At 38.8% G+C, this 24,142-nt stretch overlaps 1 protein-coding gene across 1 annotated transcript in view; it reads left to right on the plus strand.

The window, feature by feature from the left end:
- Window positions 1-22,394, plus strand: part of GABRA5 (gamma-aminobutyric acid type A receptor subunit alpha5) — a 62,762-nt gene extending 40,368 nt beyond the window's left edge. Inside the window, exons 7-10 of the mRNA XM_053455182.1 lie at window positions 381-524; window positions 6,205-6,357; window positions 19,838-20,049; window positions 21,818-22,394. Of these exons, the coding sequence (XP_053311157.1) occupies window positions 381-524; window positions 6,205-6,357; window positions 19,838-20,049; window positions 21,818-22,147 (839 nt within the window). The 3' untranslated portion in view covers window positions 22,148-22,394. The remainder of the gene's footprint in view (window positions 1-380; window positions 525-6,204; window positions 6,358-19,837; window positions 20,050-21,817) is intronic.
- The last annotated feature ends 1,748 nt before the right edge of the window (window positions 22,395-24,142 follow it).

Here is a 24,142-nt window from a genome sequence, read left to right on the forward strand (position 1 = left end):
CACATTGTTCCCACTTTTTAATCAATACATCAGCCTATGAATTTTTTTTAAAGCATGTCAGTGCTAAAGTAATTTAAACAATTCTAAAAAAGGTGAAAAGTGTTTTGTTTGTTTTATCTACTACTATTACTTCCAGTTAGTTAGATGTTAGATCTCCAGGCTTTGGGTGCTGACCAGCTTGGCTATATAGGGCCTACAGACCTTCTCTACAATATTGTATACACTCTGAAGATTAAAGGAATGTTACGCTGCTAATTAGAATTGCAGCAGATACCATGTGGTTCCAAGTTTATAACTCATTAGTATTTGTATGTTTGTGTATTGACACTCTGAATGTTGGTGAGGCCTAACATAATGTGCATGTCTTTTTCTCATTGAAGATGCATATCCTAATTCTGAACTGAGGTATGAGTGGACTAATGTCACCCACAAGTCGGTGGTTGTTGCAGAAGATGGCTCTCGTCTAAATCAGTATCATTTAATTGGACAAACTGTAGGGACAGAAAACATCAGCACAAGCACAGGTGAGATATAAACATGTATCCAATGCATTGTATTATTCACCATATATTCACTCCTCTGACTGCTTCCTTGTCTTCATCTGCTGTTCTGTAGCCCACTTTTTCTCTTGCCTCTTCTTGTTCTTCTATCTTCTTTGTTCATATGCTTCTCCCCGGTATCTGGGCCATTACCCAAGCCATTCCGCAAAAGGGCAGAGCATCCACACTCACTGAGATTGGGGTAACAGTGTAGAGGCTGTCACTGTGGTTTGCACCTTAGCTCCCACCATTTGCAAATGTACTTCAAAAAGCCAGAATCACAGAGAAAGAGAGGTGCAAAAACACTTCCCTTTCACACAAATCCCTCTCTAATATTCTGGCCTCTTGGAGTACTTCTGCAAATGGGGAGCCACAGGGTCAGCGATCGGTGAAGAATGTAAGGAGACATTGAGATAAAGCTTAAGAGAGAGTGATTGAGAGTGTCAGAGAGTAATTGAGAGTGTGAGAAAGTGTCACAAACCGGGTAAACAGGTCGGGTAGCAGCCCAGATGCAAGGGATACAAGGGGTTCTGTCTGTAGCCCACGATGCATAATGAATAGAGGGATGTTGACAGGAAAAACAAGTACAGGTAGAAAGTCTCTTGGCAGAAAGCCGATGGCAGGGCTTGACGGCAGGGAGCCCCCTGCCAGGGCACTCGGCTTGGGAGTGCGCTGGCAGGGCACTCGGCTTGGGAGCCAAGAACAATTCAGGATCAGGTACACGGGAAGCCAGGAACAATTCAGGATCAGGTACAGGGCCAGAGCAAAACGGTCATAAAACTTTAATGCAAAGGCCCTGACTGAAGGCCAGAGCAGGTTTATATAGGCAGGCCTCAATCCAGGTAAGAAGGTTCAGCTGCTTGAAATAATGAGGTCTGGGTGCTTAACAAAGTATTGAATACTCCAGGCTGAGAAGGGTGGAACCTGACAGAAAGCTTGAGTAAGGGTGTGTGACAACAAATTATGTTTCTGACTGGAAAAAGACAAATTTTTCCTAACCAAAAAAGGCAGTAAATACAATTTGTTGTCTGAAAACGAATGGACCAAAAAAGAAACAAAAATGTTGAATCATTTTTTGGTCAATTTGCACAACTCAATTTTGCATTATACAGGTCCAGGCAAGCTCTTCCTAAAGAAGAAGCTGGCTGGGGTTAGCCCTCCATGCATAGTGAAGCTGAAATCACGAGTCTCCTGCAAACACTCCTGACCATTCTCCCTTTGGTGAATAAACCCAATTGAGCTTATACAGTTGCCTAATAAGTGGCTAAAATTCTCGTGTTCATTTTTGTTTTGATATATGCTAAAATACTACTTGATACTACTTGTTTACCCTGTAAGCAAAGATGTTGGGGCTACTTTGTTTCCTTTTAGAGATCTGTCAGTTTATATACATGAGGTGTATTATAAACATCCTACCCTTCCTAGTAGTGGTATATTTATAGCATGTGTGCATTTGTTACATATAGTTCACTGAATAAATGATTTATTTAATGAAATCCAGTGGTTAGATCATACATAATCAATATAGCTGGAAGCATTCACGTCGATTTATTTTTAGAAAGCAGTTTTGATTCTATCTGTACTGTTAGATGCCAACTCAATCATCTAGTTCAATATGAACATATCTGAATGTTAGATCTGTATTTGAGACCGAAAAGTAAGGAAAAAGGTGCAAATGTGAAGATGGCGGGTATCGCAGAAAAGGAATGTAGAAACGTAAAGAAAATGAGGGCTGCAGAAAGTGTAGAGGAAGCTTGGTAGGCATCATAGTCAGGATGAAGAAGGGCTAAGGCGTTGAAACCCACAGCCATCGGTAAACAGCGATTTCAGGTCATTGCTTGGTTGTGCCCTATGTTATACTGTAACTGAACTAAAATGATTACTCTATTACGCGAGTCATTTGATTGCCTTTGATTCTAACATATTACATATTTTTGATGGATGAGGATTATAAATAAAGGTGTCAGAAAAATGACTGAGATTTGTTGGTATTTGGCGATTGCAATGGCAAATAATAAGTTGCTGAACAAAAAAGGAGAAAAGTACTGCTATAAAAAATGGCACATGTTACATGCAAATAATTGGCTGGTATTTGCTCCAACTAAATTAACCATTGCAAGTTGTGATGTCATATCTATATGAAAAAAGGGTGGTAGTTGTGTTTATTTATACAATTATATTGCACACCTGATTTTAGACACGGCACCTTTTGTGGGACACCTTATACATAAACTCAATAAACCCAATGCTATAAATAACCCTGATAACAATCAATTTATCTACTGTATTTGCTCGATTATAAGACAAGGTTTTTTCAGAGCAAATGCTCTGAAAAATACCCCTAATCTTATAATCAAGCTCATCTTCTAATCAGACCTCAAATGAGGTCTAACTATGAGACTAAGATCCAGTGTTGTATGGGTGGCATAAGGCTTTTCTGGAGGCATGGATATGTCTTTTAACCCCCTAAATGCCAGAGTGGCATATAGGGGTATTAGGCATTTCTGGAGGCAGAGTGGCATAAAGAGGGTATAAGGCATTTCTGGAGGCAGAGTGGCATATAGGGGGCTAAAGGCATATCAGGGAGGCAGAGTGGCATATAGGAGGGTATAAGGCATATCAGGGAGGCAGAGTGGCAAGCCTGGGGGCAGATGTGCATAACGGGGGGCAGGTTGGCAAATAAAATGAAATAAAAACAAAAAATATATTTTTCTCAATCATAGCTTTTGTTAAATATGAAAAAAAAACTTTACATGAATTATTATTTACTGGTAAAACTTTTGTTCCTATAGGGTCATCTTATATTCAGGCTTTTTCTTTTTCTCCTAAATTAATATTCAGATTTTGGGGGTCATCTTATAATCAGGGTCATCTTATGATCGAGCAAATACGGTAAATATTGGCAGACCACTTTCAAAAGGAAGATTTCGATCATTTGAATGTAACACAGCAGCAACTTTTAGTATAAACTTAAAAAGTGATTATATATAGAATTTGTTCTGTTACTGCATGGTAGTTTCTTTAATTTGGGCATAGAGGACTAACGTGCAATAGGAGACGCAATATCCAAAGGCTATCTGTCTACAACAATGGAAATCACCCCCCTATCAAATGGATAAAAGCAACACTTGTACCTCATTTTTGCATACATAGTAAAAAGAAGAATAGCAACTTGGGTTATGAAACACAAATGGCAGGAACAGAAGCTGAGCTCCAGGTTATTAATTATAGAAGCGAACCAGTAAGTGTCTTCATAATTACACACATAGATCAGAGTCTAAGCTGTAAGTAGCTTTTAAGCCAGCTATTTTCAAAATAGATGCCAAAACTCCGTTAACTTTAGAGGCTGCCAGTCTCTTGTTCTGGACTGTAACTCCTATCATGCTGACTAGGCTTCCAATATATTGTTTTTTTTCCAAAATAGCATGCGTTCTATATGATTTTGAGATTTATGTGATCACTATACATTGCGTAACAAACTATTCTGGGGGGGAAATTGGCTAGGAAGCTGCTCTTATGGCCTATTGTCTGTACCGAGTCACCAAAATGCAAGCAGGGATTGAATTAAGAGCACCAGGTCTCAATAAATAAGTGTAAAGCATACAAGATGCAGTGACGACGAGCCTTTATTTAGTATTTTTACTGTAAGTTTTCACATACAAACAATAAAATAGGGGGGGGTAATAAAAATTTGCTAGGGGTTTAGCGAAAAATGCAATGGATGTAGGTAGTTATTACATTTCTTGGTATTGCTCATCAATTCAATACAGAGCATTTAATGGAATCTGCTGCATGGTGTATATCCACCCTGTATATACAGTATCAGTAAATAAACAATTGGATAATAGACATGGTACATGGGGCACAGTTATGAGGAAGCCCTTTTCTGCGATCCTATCGAAGCCATGGGAAACATAAGGCCGTCGCATAGTTTCAGCACCACAACAGCTCTGTACGAGTGGGTGGTATTGCTTCAGACACGTGTCCGGGGGCAAGGTAGGCACACTGTCAGTCCCGTTACAGAAGCCGCCAGATGTGTAAGCATTAGATGAAAAGGAAGGTTTAATCCGGACCGGACACGTGCTGATCGCCTCTTAAAAGCTTGCTGCTCTGGTAGCTCAGTGCGACTCTTGGCTGATCTGATTGTGCAGGGCAAATGCTAGCTGAGGAGGGGCTACTACAAGGAGGGGGGGGAGTTCTTCAGCGTCACATGTCCCTAGGGCAGCTAAGCCATGCCATCTTACATAATGCACTTGAGGTCAGCAAGCAGTGGCTGTATCTATGGCATGTTCACAAACTGATCTTAAGGATGGAAAGTAGTCCCTATGTGTGGCAGGGGTGCAGCTCTTCATCCATCATATGCGCTGCTGCTCGGGAAAGGATTAGAAGCCATATGAAAAAAAAAAAAAAAAGCAACAGGGTTTAATTCCAACTTGTAACACTATTTCCGGCCGGAAAACCCCTATTAACCCCAGGGGGCTTTACTGTCTAAATCCATAACACCTCGCAGAAGGCGTAAACCAGCTTTGGCAACGTGCTCCTATTTTCGGAACACGGATAAGTAGCTTGACAGCACAGATGCTGGGAATATAATGATTCGTTATTCAGCTTTTAACCCGTTAATGACAAAGCCCGTACATGTACGGGCTCAAAATGCATTGTTTTCAATGGGTTTAGGCACCGCCCATTGTCCTTAAGGGGTTAATTAAGAAAGATAAAAAACAAAACAACAACAAAGCAACGCGTCACAGTGAATCTGACAGAGTGACACCGTGTCACTTTAATCAATTTAAAGGGACACACACACGGAAATGTATAAAGCAGCTTACCAGTTTACCATCATGGCTGCATTGTTTTCTGTAATGAATGGCAGTTCGGCTCTGACTTTCAGCACAACTAAAGCAAACAGGTAGGACACACGCTGAGCCATGTCCTTTACAAAGTGTAGGTAGCAGCAGCAGCAGCACGACTCCTCCGGGTGGCAGATGAAGGTAAAATAACCTAGTCGGTAAGTGTCCGCAGCCCATGCACTTTAAACAGATATCCCCAGCTGTCGCTGCTGACAAATGTTATTTTCCTGACGCCGAAGGGTTTTCAAGTCCAGGTCCTTATACATCTGGGTAGAGAGGATACTGATTGCTGGGTGGATCACAAAGAGCAGGACACAGATTGTAACCAGGGATTAGTAAAATACAAAAATCCGATTTTGCACGGGGAATGCACCAGTCATCAATGGATTTTCCGGACCTCATCATGCTCCCAGGCTGTCAGTAATCGCTTTTATACGTTCAGTACACTCATTTATGCCACTATAGATTGGTAATGCTCTATAAGAATCTATGCTGTGACTCCCACTAAACAATCAGCACGTTTTTATATTAAAGTTTGGTTTATTTATTTGTGTTTATATGACAGAATAACAGCATACTGATAATAAAGGGAAGTATAAATATAATATTATATTGTATGTGTATATATATATATATATATATATATATATATATATTAAATAATATAGCACAGACAGCACTGTACAATGGGCCATGCAGACAGTAGACAGAAGATGTGCAGAGCCCAGCTATATAATATGATATACATACATTTGTTTGCTTTCTTTTTTTTCCCCATGGATTGTTTTTTTATTTAGTTATTCTTTCATCCTCAGGTGAATATACTGTGATGACAGCACATTTTCATCTGAAAAGAAAAATTGGTTACTTTGTTATCCAAACTTACCTTCCATGTATAATGACAGTCATCTTGTCACAAGTATCTTTTTGGTTAAACAGAGAGTCTGTGCCGGCTCGGACAGTGTTTGGTAAGTACACATGGGGTTTAAGGAGACATTCTGGGGCTCTTTTTGTATTAATCCATATTAGAGTCCATATTGTGTGGACTCCAGTGCATGTTACTGCATTCATTATGTTGCTGTTTGAATAAGAAAGCAATATTTTTGTCTCATTATCCTCTTCACCCATTCTGCACATGCACTGTTGTGCTCTAATAGAAAAACAAACAAACATATATGCATGCAGTAAAATGCACTGGAGTCCAAGCAAAATGGTCTCCATTAGGCATTTTACTTACATATATGGTTCGATTGTACCTTTACCTACTACCCCACAACAGGCCTTTAACATCATTGAGGCCCTAGGGGGACCATTCATGCTGCAAGATGAGCGACGTGCTTGAGCTGCCTGGTGGCACTGGCTCTGTACCCCCTTCCGCTTCCAGAAGTGAATATGATGTCAGCATGGTGACAGAATTGGAGGTGCGTAGAGCCCTGGTTACAGTTCTGCTCAACAGTAATAGATTTTAGTTACAAATTGTAGCTACTCATGGGCATATTTAGTAAGTGAAGACTACCTTTTCTTTATATTTCATTTAAACATGATTCCTCTACCACGTGCTCAGCAGGAATCTTCAACCAATGCTTCATGCTGAAATGCTTAGATGTTTGCCCAACTGTGGTAGACAAAAAGGTATTCAGAATAATTAGTGAATTTTGCTGCTATCAAGCAAAGGAGAACAATAGCTGGAAAAGAAGATATTTTAGAGAAAAGTGAGATTACTTACAAAGAACAGGAAAAGAGAGAGAAGTGTTTTCAACTTTATTTTTTGTTTCCACCTTGGAGATGCAGAGCTCCTTTCCTGTATGTGAGCTTCATGGGTTAGACTCTGATTTGAATTAATAACTGTAATTTAACACCATAACTGTTCTGACTGTTTTACTTACACTAGAATTATATTTGCAAACGCATTTCCGACCAAACACGATTTGAAAGGTTCAGGTTTAATGCAAACTGTATAGAAAAGAACATCTAATGAGTGACTTAACGTTTTTGGATTATGCTAAAGAGGCAGAACTGTTTTGGAAAGTATATAGTGAGCGGGGGGGGGGCTTTTTTTGAGGGCTTTATCGTCAAAACTAATTTTGACAATCATCTTTTTACTGTTCCTGTGTTAATGTGGTGAAACTTTAGAGCATTGAAGCTAGGGCATCAAAACACATTTCCTTTATTAAAGGGATAGTTTAATGTTGCTGACACCCCCACACACTAGAGAAGAATGCATATTAAAGTAGACTGTAAGTACTTGAAAATGCTTTCTGCCAAAATGGGAAAATATTAAAGCAGTTGCCCTACACAGAAGAGGCAGGCCTGCTGCAGCAGATGACCTCCTTCTCCATCGGCCGAACACCTCTCCTGGACGGCATTTAGCAAGGGAAAAGGGGCAAATACATTTATTTGCAAAATGGACAAAAATTTAAGGAGACCCGTCACAGAATTCACGGACCACACAGCTATCATGTGGATTAACCCCTTAAGGACAATTGGTGGTCCCAAAACCCATTGAAAACAATGCATTTTGAGCCCGTACATGTACGGGCTTTGTCATTAAGGGGTTAATTAAAACATGAATGTTGATTAGCCCAGTGAAATAACTGCTGTAACAAAAAATGGCTAATGTCTAGAAATAAAAACGCCTGCAGATGTTTACCATTTGGTATACAAAATGATAGCACGTATAGTTATTGCTCAAACAAAATGTTTTAGAGGGTAAGATGCAGGAAAAACATAACCCTTTTATGTTTTTTATTACCAAGAAATAAACACTCTTAAATTGTACTTATTTTATATGATATAGGAATTTTGACTAAGAATATTGTGAAAATAAAACTATTATTATAAAGATTGTCTATATTTTCATACTACTGCCATTGAACAAATTGTGGAATGTTTTGCACAATAACACAAAAAATACATACATAAACGCATGCACAAAAACATCACTCAAACACTCAATACGTTGGAAAAGTTATTAATAATATATAAATACTTTCACCTAAGCATCTCTCCAGTACTTAGTGTATGTTATGTACCTGCCAGCAAGTCACAAGAAATCATTAAACTACTGAGAGAGGTCTGTAGTTCTATATTGCCACCTTTTATTTCTTCTTTTAATAGGAATGATTTTTTGCTGACTATGGTTTCCTCCTGTCTATATATCAGATCTTTTTCAGTAGTTTACAGATATCTCGTAAATTTCTGGCTGCTACAGGCATACCAGAGATTAATGTACACAACAGAGTCAAGAGCGTGTATGTAAAATGAGAATGTAATAAAGCGAAGCAGTACCTTTTTTCACTTATCAATGCATGTACTGCACTGCGATTGTAAGGTCATTTCCAGTTCCACCACAAAAGACGCTTGAAAGGCCCTTGTGTTGGCATCATGCTGTTATGCTTCTCTTCTCGCAAAGCGAGAATACATAGACACGGGAATGGTTGTGCTGCAACTATGTCCTTACTCGTGAAGTCCTTAAAGTGAAATCTTGGCTTTTTTTCTCCAATAGAAGTCTATGGGAGAGAAAAAACGCCATGAAAAAGCCATGTGGGTTTATTGCCTTGGCGTTTTTTATGGCGTTTTTTCCACAGTTACAATGCAGAGGATGGACCCAGTATCTGTGTGTCCTACGAGACATAGGCTGAAAACAACCAGTTTCACACAAAACAAAGTCCTGGACTGGTTCATATTGAATTTTACACCATTTGGAACAAACATGCCATTACAAAAAAACATACGCGACCGGATCCTGCGTGCCAAAAGCAACAGCAAACAATTTGCACCATCATTTGGGGCCAATCTTCCCAGAGGAGCAGACATTCGGAATAAAGCATGCCTTACAAACCACAGAAATGAGACAAAATGGTCTACCAAGTAAATGACATCAGGAGAGGGCAGATACTTGCCATTTATCCTAATCCCTTTTAGCTGGGTGAAACTTCTAACTTGTAAAGGCTGGAAAAACTGCCTAAGGTCAAAAAAAGCAATTTGCACAGAAAGGCTAAAACGCCAGAAAAAAACTGCAGAAAAAAAGCCAAAACGCAGGTAAATGCAGTGGCAGTTTTCTTGGCAGTTTTCCTGGCGTTTTTCATCAAGAAAAACGCCGGACAAAAACCCAAGTGGACTTTTTTTACAGACTTATGTATTATCATTATTATATACTACCCTAATGCCATTTGCTTTGCATAATTCCTGCAACATTTTACCTTTCTAGTACTTATTTAGTGAGGCGCTGAGATTATAGTGTGTTTTTCCTTTGGTAATATATTTTATAGGAAACGCAGTATAGGACAGGTAATCCTGGTCCCCCCCTCCCTCTGTCACTCCTCCCTCTCCCCCCCTCCGGTCACTCAGTGACAGCTCCCCCCTCCCTTCACATGCTGTCCATTTCCATTTCCACAAATCCATTTGTGTCTTGATCGATTCTCTTTTTCAGCTTTAAAAGTAAAAATGGTTCTATTGATACAATGTACGTTAAAGGTATTTTTTCTCTAATGATTTTGAGTACATTTCTCTAGTTGGTTCAGGATTCCCACATAAGCTATTTTCTAGGATACCTCTAGAGCTGCAATGTAAAGTGCCACTCAGCAGAGTGTCTTTCTTTGTTGACTCCAATACTGGGTAGGTCCTATATTTTGTCCAAAAAGTGATTCTGACTAATTGTATGCAGATTATTCATGTGATGCATTTTGAGACTATCCATGTAATAAAGTAAATCACTGTAAATTTTGTGCCAAGCACATCATATCTGTGAGCTCAATGTTGAGACTGGTGGCTGCAGAGGGGTGCATCACTGGCGTTCTATTTAGGCTTGCTTTTTAATTAATTTAAGACCTTCCAGCAATATTTGTTTTACTTATTTTGTCATCCCCTTATATCAAGGAATCAGCAAGACGTTATATTTTTATACAAACCTTTATATTTACTTTGTATTTTTCTTTATATACCTGTACTCATCCATGTACAGCTAAAATCAAGGACAAATAGAAAACAATGTAGAAATGATTGTCATGCTGTTTTTATATCGATACATTATTATGTATTTGGAAACATTGCCAGTGCAGCATGCCATTCAGCATGGCAGGTCTAAAACGTTTTTTTTTTATTTTGCATATTGTAGGGTGAGATGTGCTGTAAGAAAAGCCCCAGTCCTTAAATTATGACTCCCCTAGTGCCATAAATAGACCTTATCTTGCATATACATAAATATATGTATTTTATTTTGTTATTTTAATTAGTAACTCATGTTAGTGATGACTAAAGCAACCGAAATTGCATTACCTTAACGGCAATTGAGACATCATGGGGTTAATTGAGCACAGAAAGCAATCAATGATTACACTCAGCTTGTGTTACTGCAAAGCCGCCACATCAAGGCATTTAGCAACACAAAAATATAGGTGCTCTGTTGTATTCACCACATTGAAAGGCTGTATGACAGTCAAATGTAACACATTGTAAACAACATGTTTATTATTTTATGAGCAAGTTGGTGCTGTATCTTTCCCAAAATCCTGGCATGGAAAGTATTAAAATACCAGCATTTGAAATACTATAGTTCTCAAAAATATATGGCTTGATGTGGTAAATTGAAGTGGCCAAGTTAAAAGATATCCCAAATAGGACATGAGCAAAGACTAAATGCGTACTTCACAAAGAGGCCTTTTGTTTGACAGTAATATATACCAGGAGCTGTAAATTCATACCAGAATTACAATGGGGTAAATTTAAATGGCTGCCCTCGATGATGTCCCAAATAGGACATGGGTGCATGATGTGAAAATTTCAAGTTGAACAACTGAGATGTACATGTCTCAAATCCCCTAAACAACCCTGCTGGATGGGTGGTATCACTGTACTAATGATAGGGGTTATTTGAATTGGCTGACTTCAAAGATCTCTCAAGTAGGACATGGATGGAGTATGACCAGATTTGAAAAAAGGTTCTGAAATAGCAATACGCTACTTGTACTTATTGCACTATAACTTGCAAAACACTAAAAACATTGCCTTTGTTTTCATTAGGTTTTGTGCCATATTTTTTATAGTAAGTTAGATGATATGTTACAAACATGGTATCTAAAGAAAGGACTTTATTGTCCTGAAAAAACCCCCAATATATATCATTTGTGTGGGTACAGTTAATGAGAAAGAAACACAAACATAGCAGAAATATCAAAACAGCCATTGTCATGATGGGGTTAAAGAAAAAAAGAATGATATGAGTGACAAGAGTCACCAGGAAAGTGAAAGCTGCTCCATATAAGGAAAATATTTTTGCAAGCATAGATAACTTGCCTACATCTTATCTAGACCATGCATTTTTACTGTTGTTGGTACACTATGAGTTAACATCAATAGATATTCGATGACATGTGTTGGCGTCCTTTAAAAGGTGCCATTTCCCTTAAGCTTTCGACTTGGCTGACATTTTAAAGTGTTACCTAGAGACATAATTTTTTGTGTGCCAAAATCAATGATATGTTGACTGCGCCAAGCATAAACACATCTTTTAGACGTCCAAGAATAATTGTGTGTTCCCAAGACTGATAAGAATCATAAAGTGCTGAAGACGCCAATCCAACAAAAAAGGCTGTAATTAATTTTGAATTATTTTCTAAGAATAAATGTAATCATATTGCTGCCAAAGGAATGTTTATCACATATGGGGAACTTTGTGTTGCTCACCCAAAACTGGGACTCATAAGTTGTATCAGTATTAGTTATGTTTCTTATTGAGATGCACTATCCCAAATATATGTATTTTTATGTTGTGCCCTATACATGACTACCCAAAATGACATAAAATGGAAGCACACAGTCACAGAAGTAAGTAAAATATTTAATAAAGTTATCGGAAAAATGAATTGCATATAAGTAAGTAAAATAATTAACATTTCATTTTCTTCTGGTGCTTTCCCTTTACAACATTCCTTGGAACTCTCTCTTTTTCATCTCGGGTAGTGCTTCATGAAGGAGAGGGATCGTTTATTGGAGGGTGGTAGTTCTACGCAGCCTTTAGTGGGTGGGGAGTGAAAGGGAAGTGGTTTAGGGAGAAGGCATGGCCAAACCCTACTCCCCTACCCAGAGATAGAAGAAACTGACCTGGAGACTTGAGGAAGCGAGGCTTGATCCAAAGATTCTAGGTCAAACCTAAAGAGTTCCCAGTTATTCTTTATGATAGGAAAATGTTTTTTTTTTACACACTTCCGGTGTGCTTCTTTTAGTATCAATTAACAAAGCGATATTTCTTCATTTAGTATCATCTGCCAGAGAGATCTCTCAGTTTACCAAACATGGCCACTCACTAAAGTCTGTCTAGGCACCGGGTAAGCAGGTCGGGTAGGAGCCCAGTCGCAGGGGATACTTGGAGTTCCGTCTGTACCCCACCATGCCTCATAGCTGAGGGAAGATACAGACAGGCGCAAATAAAGACACCACAGGCAGGATACTATGATACAGGCTACATTGAGGGAACTGGCAAGACAAGTAAATACATGTAATAAGTCTTTGTGGCTGGAAGCCCGATGGCAGGGCGCAAGGCTGGAAGCCCGATGGCTGGGCGCAAGGCTGGAAGCCCGATGGCAGGGCGCAAGGCTGGAAGCCCGATGGCAGGGTGCACGGCAGGAGGCCCGATGGCAGGGCGCACGGCAGGAGGTCCACTGGCAGGGCACTCGGCTTGGGAGCCAGGAACAATTCAGGATCAGGTACCAGTCAGGATCAGGTACCGGGCCAGAGCAAAAGGGTCCTATAACTTCAATGCAAAGGCCCTGACTGAAGGGCAGGTTTATAAAGGCAGGGTAAACCAGGTAACAAGGCCCAGCTGCTTGCAATAACGAGGTCTGGGTGCTCCAGAGAGAGAGGGGCGGCCACTAGTGGTTGTTGGAAAACATGAGAGTGAATAATTAGTACATAGTCCTGGCAGACAGGCTCTTTATTTGTAAAGAGATATATTTCCCACCTATTGTTACAGGGTTATATTTAGATCCTATTTATCCAGAGAAACAAAGACACCATCCTAGGCTTTTTGTAATAAATGAATGAGAGTATATATGCTGGAATTTGGCAGGACATACCAACAAATAGACAGTATGTGACAAAATGAGTGAAGTATGAAGGAGTATCACTAAACCCACTTGTTTTGCTTGAGTTGACCCTATACAGTTCCTCACTAGACACATATATAACTGCTTAGGACCGTAACAAAGGCTTGAAGATATTGGCTGATTACAGTGTCTCTCACAGGCCACCTGAAATTAGGCGATACTAGGGTTGCCACCTGGACGGTATTTCCAGAAATGCCTTATACCCCCCTATATGCCACTCTGTCCCATGATATGCCTTTTAACCCCTTTATGCCAGATTGGCATATAGGGGTATAAGGCATTTCTGGAGGCAGAGTGGCATATAGGGGGTATAAGGAATTTCTGGAGGCAGAGTGGCCCCCTATTTGCCACTCTGCCTCCAGAAATGCCTTATACCCCCCTATATGTCACTCTGTCCCATGATATGCCTTTTAACCCCCTATATTCCAGATTATGCAAATTAGCATGGTCGGTATTTTTTGCAAGAAAGGTGGCAACCCTAGGTGATACAATCACACATATTAGATAAGAAATATTATAAATATAAAATGCGGACTTTATGTATTATGCGTTACTCAGTTTTTTACTAATATATATATATATATATATATATGTATGTATGTATTTATAAATGTATTTATGTATTTGTATGTTTATATTAAAATAATAAAAAAAAAACAAAAAAAACAATCACACATATTAAATTTGCTTTGTGTGTGAATGTAGTGAAACAGTTAATTAGGATGTACATTTAAATAAAAGCATTAAGTTATATAACCTTAAATTATATATATACTATGGAGTAGTATATAAATAATTTGTATACACAAAAGGAATCGATTTGAGAGTATAGTTTGAAAGGTCACAGTATAGATAGCTATTTTTCACTCCTTTTACTCAGGCTTTTTTTGAGACATAAAGAATGCTGAAATGGTTCCATTTTTATATAGTGGATATACTGTAGAAGTTGAGCTTGAGAATGTAGCCTTTTATGCAGTGCTTGCAAGAAACTGGTAATTGTGCTTCTAATCCTAGGGTTTAAATTGCAATTTAACTGCTATTACTACTTCTATCTCCTACTACTTATGTGATCTTTTTGAATACTTTTATTTTATTGAATAAACAGAACAGTAGACTTCATTTCATCTCAAATATTTTTTGAGTTAAAATGTTATTCTTGACTATTTGTGCTTTATGACCCAGTCTCAGTGAATTGTCACAATAATGAAATATTACTTTCTATTGTATTACAATATTTTCATGTAAAACCACCCAAACATCCAGTGCTGCTGTATTATGCAGCTTGTGAACTGCCAGTGAAGTCAATTTGAAAAAGAACTAACAGGATTTACATAATTTTGGTCTTTCTGGGCAGTAATGCTGTAAAGGGGCTGTTATTACACCCCCCCAACACTCACCAGCCCCTCCATAAGCCCAAACTACACAGGGGCCTACCTAGAATATTTGGCACCTGGGGCGGATCCTGTATGTTGCCCTCCCCCCACTTTAAAAATGCATAGCTTCTATCGTTGACAGGTGTACAGCATAACTGTTATCATTATATACTAAGGCAGACATTGACGGTGGTACAGCATAACACCTATCACTATATACTGAGGCAGACATTGATGGTGTTACAGCATAACTGCTATCGTTATATACTGAGGCAAACATTGATGGTGGTGCAGCATAACTGCTATCATTATATACTGAGGCAAACATTGACGGTGTTACAGCATAACTATCATTATATACTGGGGCAAACAGTGACGGGGGTACAGCATAACACCTATCACTATATACTGAGGCACACATTGACAGTGGTACAGCATAACACCTATCACTATACATTGAGCTAGACATTGACAATAATGGAGCATAACCCCTATCACTGTAAACTAAGCCAAATATTGATGTGGTGTAGGCCTACTACTTCAGTGTCTGGCTTAGTATATAGTAGGGATGCATCAAAATGAAAATTATGGTCCTAAACCCAGCATTCACTTGACCAAAACTGAAAATGACCCCCCCAACTTTAAAATCAAAAACAAAAAAAACCCCACTTTTATTAAAAGTAAGTAACACATCAAATTAGACAAATTAGATTATATATATATATATATATATATATATATATATATATATATATATATATATAATTGCTAACAACAATCACACTCCTATCATGCCCAGGTAGCCAGTACATGCTGGAACCTAGGCATGAGAGGAATGTGATTACAGCCTCCCTATGCCATGCCATCTGCCCCACTTACACATCCATGCTATCACACATCATAACACCCATCACTCTCACACACTTACTAATCCACTCTCACTGAATGTTTTCCTACTTTTCCTCCTCCTCTTCGCTCTTCCTATTGGCTCTTCTTCTTCTGTGTCCTGTCCTTACTGTGCAGTGAGTGCGGAAGGCGATGGGTGCGGCTTCAGTGTTGTGCGCCGGGATATGACATCAAATCCCGACGCACAGCATCAGTTGCCGCACACGCATGGCAAGGGAGCCGGATCGGAGGTTTGCATTAACAGACCTCCCTCTCCCTCGATTGTCCTTAAGCCGGTTAGAGGGAGATCCTTGATCTCCCCAACCAAGCCTGCTCCTCTTGCGGTAGACATTACTGACCGTCTCTGGAGGGGTGCCGGTGTGGTGGTACCCACCTGATGAGTGGCACTTGGGGCAGAACGCCCCCGCTAGGTACGCTACTAGTTGTGCGCACAATTTTCCGACGTGTATGCTCTCTCTAAAAGCTATGTGTGCGCGCACAAGCACACAGCTTAGAGGGAACACTGCTCACAACCTTTCCTGAATAGGGCAGTCTTGGACTTGAGCAACCTATTGGAGATTATCCCCTCACACCTGCTCAACCGACAGCTGCCATCCACTGAGACTCCCTTGGTTTGTGCTAACCAACTCCTCTACGCAGACAACAGTGTAAACAGAAATCAAAAATAGAATACCCCATTGGAAGGCACAGATCAACAAAATACTAACCTTGAAAAAAACATCCTAACAAATGATGACAATCCAGATGTATTGGTAAGAACCAGAATGCTGATTCCACATCTGCCTTAGCCATTATCCCATGTGACCGAGCCTTTTTTACCAACTCAACCGCTCCTGATTGAATTATGCATTCAAGCCTCCGTGTCAGTCATCATAATCTGATGACCCACAAGACAAGTGGTGGATCATTTGAAATTTCCTTCCCTCTAATTAGGCAATGGCTCCACATTGAAGGGCTTCACCAGCCACCCTGACTGCACATTCATAAGCAACTTTTCTCTAACCACTTTGGGAATACCAAAACCAATATCAAATTCCAGTAATTTACCTACTTCTGAAAAGGAATATAAAACCCGTCCTCAAAAACTGTCTGCTGGCAAAGCCATATCCTTGTGGTTACTGTGTTGTTTTAGCCACAGAATAGTCACAAATGTAGGCATCAAAACAAACTGATTCTCTGAAATTCCGTGGAGAAGCAGGCTTCTGATAAACAGAAAAACAATATTTTGGTGAGTTGCAATTAATGGAGTTCCTACCACAGCAGATTAAATAAATGGGTATTATGAACAGTAAAACAGGTTAAGTAAACAGTTAATTAAAATAGAAGGCATCTAATGGTGGTTGATGAAACACATTTACTTGGCTAGGGGAGAGTCATCAGTATCGTCTCTGTGCCATCTATTGGTGTCGTAAACTTTGCATTTTTGAGCATACTCCACCCAGATTCATGTTATGCAGATCCTACAGCAGCTGTTGTGTGTGATCACGGTTGCTGGACATGTCACAAAACATAATGGTCTTTGTATTTCTGAGCTAATTTCTGTGAATTATGATTATTCTCTGTTCTTTATTTGTCTTCAATTTGTGTATTGCTTCTTTCTGTGGGTATATGGGTTAAAGTCATTATCACATTTCTATGATTAAGGTGTATGATATGTGTATGTAGTTCTCTCATAGTTCTACATAGTCCTCCCTTGTTCCCTTAAGAGGTCCTACTACGTTAAGTGACTTGTGGAGCTTGTATGGCTTCATACCATCAATGGAGCTTATTATGTGATCTTTCACTGCATGCTACTTGTTATCAGATCATTACTCTGTAGTCCTAGTGCTGGTAAAAATGTTTATTCCATCCAAGAGAAAGGCCTTTTTAAACTCATGTTTCTGCCATCTAACTTGCAACCTGGTAGATGTTGAATCTCTCATGGGTGCAGATTTAAAAATATTTTCACACTACATAAGACAAACCACTCAGTGTTTGTCAACCACAAATCACACATCTAAGGTCTTGCAGTTATTTAATTTCTTTTGTGAAAACAAATAACTTCTACGATGGCCTTCAAATCAGTTCGCCATTTGGTCCAAATGTTTTCCTGCTTAAGCAGAAATTAAATGTGAAAAGTTGAATTGTGTGAATCTTTTCTAAATATGCTTTGATATAAATGTTAGAATACAACCAAGGATATAGACCGTGTTTTTCTGGATGCTTGAAAAAAATTAATTGGGAAGAACACTTGGTTCACTTGGAGTTGCTTCTACCTAGAGATAGTTAAAGAGTAGGAGTTAAAGGAAACATGAGTTTAAAAGAGAAAAGGGGATTAGACAAGGTACTTTTATTATATATATATATATATATATATATATATATATATATATATATATTTGTATTTTTAACTGTTTATGTTTGATGGGTGTTTTTTGTTTAACTGTTTAATTTTTACATTTCTCGTTATTCATTCATTTTTTCCCTATACTTGTTTTTGTGTGTAGTTATGGGAGTTAGCAAGATTCATGGTCTGACTTAGTGCACATCTTGCTCCATGTATGCATGAATCCGTCCAGGGTCCATACCTCTGTGGCAGGTGTGAGCAAGTGGCTTCTCTGGAAGCTAGTATTGGAGATCTGGAGAAGAAAATTGCAACTATGAGACAGATTGACAATCTTGAAAAGGGTCTACTGCTCACTGAGCAGAGTGTAGTGGGGGCAGGTAGTGGAGTGGAAGGAGATAAGACAGCTGGGGATCAGCCACGTAGCTGGATGACAGTTACATGTGGTAGCAGAGTGGAAGGGAAGAGGAAAGATTTAGCTAGTCCTAACCTTGTGCAGCCTAACAGATTTGCCGATTGAATGAAGATTTTGGGTGCATCAGCTCAGGAGTAGCTGTACTGGAGGAAGCTTACAGCCGAGGGAACAGCCCCTGTAGTACGGGTGGGGTTGAGAGTGTAAGAAAAGCTAGACAGGTTATGGTGGTAGGGGACTCTATAATTAAAAGAGTAGATAGGGTAATCCGCCGCTCTGATTGGCCAGACAGTTTGCTGTCTCCCCGGTGCTCGGGTCCGACATGTTGCTGAGTGGATGGATTATTGGGAAGGGATGGGGAAGACCCAATATTCAGGAATTCATTGGGAAGAACAGTGTTATTAGCACAAATCAGCATGGTTTATGAAACATAGGTATATTCTATGAAGAAGTAAGTAGAAGTGTAGATCAAGATGTTACAGTGGAAGTAATCTACTTGGATTTTGCCAAGGCAAGGTATTGTCATGTATAAAAAGGGGCATCAATTCGTGGGATAAAAATATAATTTTGCCCCTTTATAAATGCAATTTTGGGCACCTATTCTAAAGAAGGATATCATAGCACTAGAAAGGGTGCAGATGCTGGCTACAAAATTAATAAAAGGAATGGAACACTCTAGTTATAAAGAAAGGTTAACAACTATTTTAAATCTGTTTAGTTTAGAAAAACGGCACCTCAGAGGGGATAAAATAGCATTATATAAATATATTCGGGCAAATGCAAACCATTGTCTGGAAACCTATTTGTAAACAGGACTATGCATGGGACATGTCGTCACGCATTTAGACTGGAATAAAAGAGATTTAGTCTAAGGCAAAGGGAAGGGTTTTTTACAGTAAGGACAATAAGGATGTGGAATTCTCTGCCTGCAGAGGTAGTTTTATCAGAGTCTGTACAGACGTTTAATCAGCAACCGTATAAATACTTGCAAAAACATAATATTCAGGGATATAATTTTTAAATTATGAGGAACAGCTTCTTGATCCAAGAAGAGATCTGCCATTCTGGGGTCAAGAAGGAATTTTCTTTCCATGGTTTGTTGCAAAACTGGAAAGAGCTACAAACTGCCTTCTTTTGGATCAACAGTAATTAACAGATATGGGAAAGGCTGAACTTGATGGACGCATGTCTTTTTTCAGCCTATGTAACTATGTAACAATGTATCCAGTGAACATCACATGTCTCATACGTAGAAGTCTTCCAATAGGTGTGATAAATAACATCATCTGAAAGTGTTGTTTCTGTTGAATAATCATTATTTTCTCCTTGTAGGTGTTACTACAGTCCTGACTATGACAACACTCAGTATCAGCGCACGCAACTCACTCCCAAAAGTTGCATACGCTACTGCAATGGACTGGTTTATAGCAGTATGTTATGCCTTTGTCTTTTCTGCACTCATTGAATTTGCAACTGTGAATTATTTTACCAAACGAAGCTGGGCATGGGATGGAAAGAAAGCGTTGGAAGAAGCTAAGATAAAGGTGCTTAATAATTGTAGTACTATTTTATTTTAATACTTTTTTTATTCTTCAAACAGGAAACAAACTATATATGTAAAAAAAATATGTTACACGTGTTTTGATAGTAGGACATAGATTGATGTTCTCAAGCACTTAAAACTTTTACATGGCTAAGCTATCCTGAAACTTAATCCACTCACATGCTTTTCACCTGTAAAAAAAAAATGACCTAAATCAACGAAGTAAGAAACAAAGCTTTGAATGTGATAGTAGCCCATATTGCAAGCTCTTGTAAATGCTCCATATTGCACCTTAATGATTAGCATTATTTGCTAAAATATAGCTGTCTAACAAATATGCATTAGTATATATATATATATATATATATATATATATATATATATATATATATATATATATATATATACTGTATACAGTATATACAGTATATATATATATATATATATATACTGTATATACTGTATAAACATTTTAATATTGGTAATATATTAAATCCATTATTTCCCACTAACCCCAAATGGTTCTAAATGTTTGGATGTTTTTGTATGGACCTGGTGCCCTAGCCAAAATGATTGTATTCATCAAACTGGAACCTTGCAAATGAGTTGTGAGGATTTAAACTAGCCAAGTTTCACTTGCAAGAAAAACCATCTGGCTCATAGTTCAATAAATTGATGCTCAGTCCTTGAAGAAGCTGCTCACCTGTTTCCAAATTTTTTTGTCTTTTAATTAAAATGCTAACGTATTCCATTCATTCTGAGAGCAGTTTAAAAAAATATATATGATTCTGTAGGTAGTGGGGCCCTAACTGGTCACTCACCCAATCAGCAGCACTTTCTCTTACCTTCTTTGGTACCTCCACCTGTTTGGGAAAATATTTTTATATGTGACATACGAGTTGCCATTAAAGCAGGTATTTATAAATCGATTATCTGTCCTGAAAATACTATTTCATAGGTAAGGTGTATGCTAATTACTAGACTTGTGCATTTGGATGTGTATAAAGAGCTCTGAATTTTCGTTTTAATTTTGTTGGTTCTTTTACTCTCATGCTCCCTCACCTTCTTTCACACTCTCATTCATGTTCTCTCACACTCTCTTGCTGTCTCCATCTTTTATCCGCTGACTGCTTCTGTGTCCCAGTCTTCCTGCTCTGCAGCTCTGCTTCTTCTCTTGCATCCTTTTATTCTTCTGTCTCCCCTATTGGCGGAACGGGAGAGAGGATGTCCTTGTGCCTTTGCAGAAGTATTAATAATTCTGGCCTCACAATGAACTTCTGCAAAATGGGGGAGCTTCTGTGCACACCCTCTCCCCTGTTTGGAGGAACATGGGAGAGGATGTGCCTGGAGGCTCCCGTTCACCTAGAGGCCATGTCCTCGAAGAAGCGGACAAAGAAATAAGACACAAGGAGCAGCAGTTGAAGGAAGAAGACAGAAAAACAACAAAATGCAAGAGAAGAAGCGAAGCAAGGAGACAGGGGCACAAAAGCAGTTGGCAGAGAAGGTAGGGAGACATTAAGAGAGAGTGTGAGATAGAGTGAATAAGCATGTAAGAGAATGTGAGACTGAAAGAGTAAGTGAGGGTGTAAGAGAATGTTAGTGTGAAATAAATTCATTTCAGAATGCTTAATAACCCCCGGAAAGTGTTAAAATAAAACACCATCAAGGTCACTTAAAATATATATTTTGCATTTGAAAGTATAAATCACAAAATATTTCAAGATTTCATTTATCTGATTAACTGTCCATTCTTTCAACATGTTACACAGAAAAAAGAACAAGAATCTTTAGGAAGAAAACCCATCAATACTTACGGAGGAGGGAGAATATCATACACGCCAAATATTTCTAAGGATCTGACCACCTCCGTTATCTCTAATGCCTCCTCCATCCATATGAAAACTGCTGAAGAAAAAAGTGCTGAAACTAAAAAGACTTATAATAGTGTCAGCAAAATTGATAAGATGTCGCGGATCGTTTTTCCTGTCATGTTTGGAACATTCAACTTGGTATATTGGGCTACATATTTGAACAGGGAACCTGTCATCAAAGGAGCTGCTTCCTCCAAGTCCTCTCCGGTATTGCCAATACATATCTAAGCCATATATCCGCTATTGACTATACCAACGATAACAATAGATTTCAAAGACTTTCCTTATGTGTGCAATCTTCTTGCATGGTTTGACCACTCAATTGACTCAAATTTACTCATTTGAATATATGACCCAATATCTTTGAAGAAAGAAATTCTTACTGTGCCAAAAACACTTCACCATGGGCATAATTTTCTGATTTATTTAATATGTTGTGGATTGTTTTGATGTTTCAGTTTTGGGAACTTCCCAGTGTAGGGAGTGGCTTTATTTAGGGGTGGGGCTAGAACCAGAGATTCTTTAGTGGATGGAAACAGGGCTGGGAGCAGGGAAAGTGGGCAGGCAGTAGAGAGAATGTATGCATAGAGTGACCATGGCTGTCTTAAAGCTGGAGAGTTCCCAGTTAGGAAGATTACGTTTGTTTTACATGTCAACAATGGTAAAATTACACTTTATGTTAGGACAACTAATTTGTTTGTGTCACATTTTAAATATTATAACAACATATTTTGATGTGAAAAAGAACAATGATAGATCCTCCATATCTATAAAGCCAGTGCATGTATAACTGATGCAGAGTAGGTCTAGAACAATATTTATGCACATATTTTATAAAAATCACTGTTTCGTAAACATGTCTGTATATACTATAATGCTGGTCTATATGCATTGCCTTCGAAAATGCACTCAATGTTTGAATATTAGCATACAAATTAGGCAAACTGCATACTTGCTACTGACAAAGTTTACAGCAAATTATATAGTATTATATCATTAACAATGAGCATTGTTTCTCACCCCTCTTTCTTTTAAAGGGTTAAAAGTGGTACGTATTCAGTTTGTAATTTCCAATAATAATTTGGATATGTATATGTGTATGCGAGAAGGAATGTCTATGTATAAGTGTGTGTGTGGGCATGAATGTCTATGTATATGTAGTAAGTATGAGTGTGTGTGTTAATGTGTAAATTTGTGTAAGTGTGTTTACGTACGTGTTCCAGAGTGTACGTAGGAGTGCAAGGGTCAATTCATTACACAGACTAGCTGTTTGAGGGCAACAATGGCACAGACCAGCTGTGTGAGGGCAAAGATGGTACAGATAAGCTGTTTAGGGGCACTGGCAAGCTGTGGGCAAAGATGGCACATGCAGGCTGTTGGAGAGTAATGACGGCACAGACCAGCTGTCTGATGGCAAAAATGGTACAGATAAGTTATTTAGGGGCAATGGCAAGCTTGGAGCAAATATTACATAGGCAGGCTTTTAGGATAAGCTGCTTCGCAAAGGTGGCACTGTGGGACATGTTGCTTGATGACGTTGGGGGCCCGGTGCAGTTTTCACACTGGGGCCCTGTGGCTTCTAGTTGCATCCCTGCTGGTGTTCACTACTTTTTTTTTCAGACGGCTAATTATGGTAACATGAACCTCAAGGTTTTTGATATAAATGTTTGCACTATTTAGACCAGGACCATGACCTGTCTAGGGGCAATGGCTAATTAGGTGGACAACAATGGAACATGTCAACCATTAAGAGTGTGGGCTATATGCACTCTAAATTAGACACCTGTAATAATGAATTCTGAACATGTTTACATGATTAATGGATAGCAAGTCATATGCTACATGAGTTTGGATAGCTGTAAAAGGTATGCTTTTTAAAATAAACATGTCTGAAAATATGCACTTGAAAGGTTCTCAAAGGAGTGTATATAATTTATGTATTTGCAGGGAATTCTATCAAAAGACCTTGCCAAGACATGGAAAACACACAGGGGATGCTGTCAGGAGTTTAGTTCATACATTATGGCTCATTTTCTGATTTCCTACCTAGAACTGTGCTTGGTAAAATCTGTGCATGAACTGTAAAGTTACATCAATTCATACTGAGATTTCACACAACTCTGACATATTGTGTGGCATTTTAGTAACAGTCTTATGCCAGAGATGTAGATTCTGATGATTTTCATTTGGCTGGTGTGATCAAAGGTGGGTGAAGGCCTCAAA

This window comes from Spea bombifrons, chromosome 2, assembly GCF_027358695.1.
Source record: "Spea bombifrons isolate aSpeBom1 chromosome 2, aSpeBom1.2.pri, whole genome shotgun sequence".
In the NCBI taxonomy this organism is placed as follows: domain Eukaryota; kingdom Metazoa; phylum Chordata; class Amphibia; order Anura; family Pelobatidae; genus Spea; species Spea bombifrons.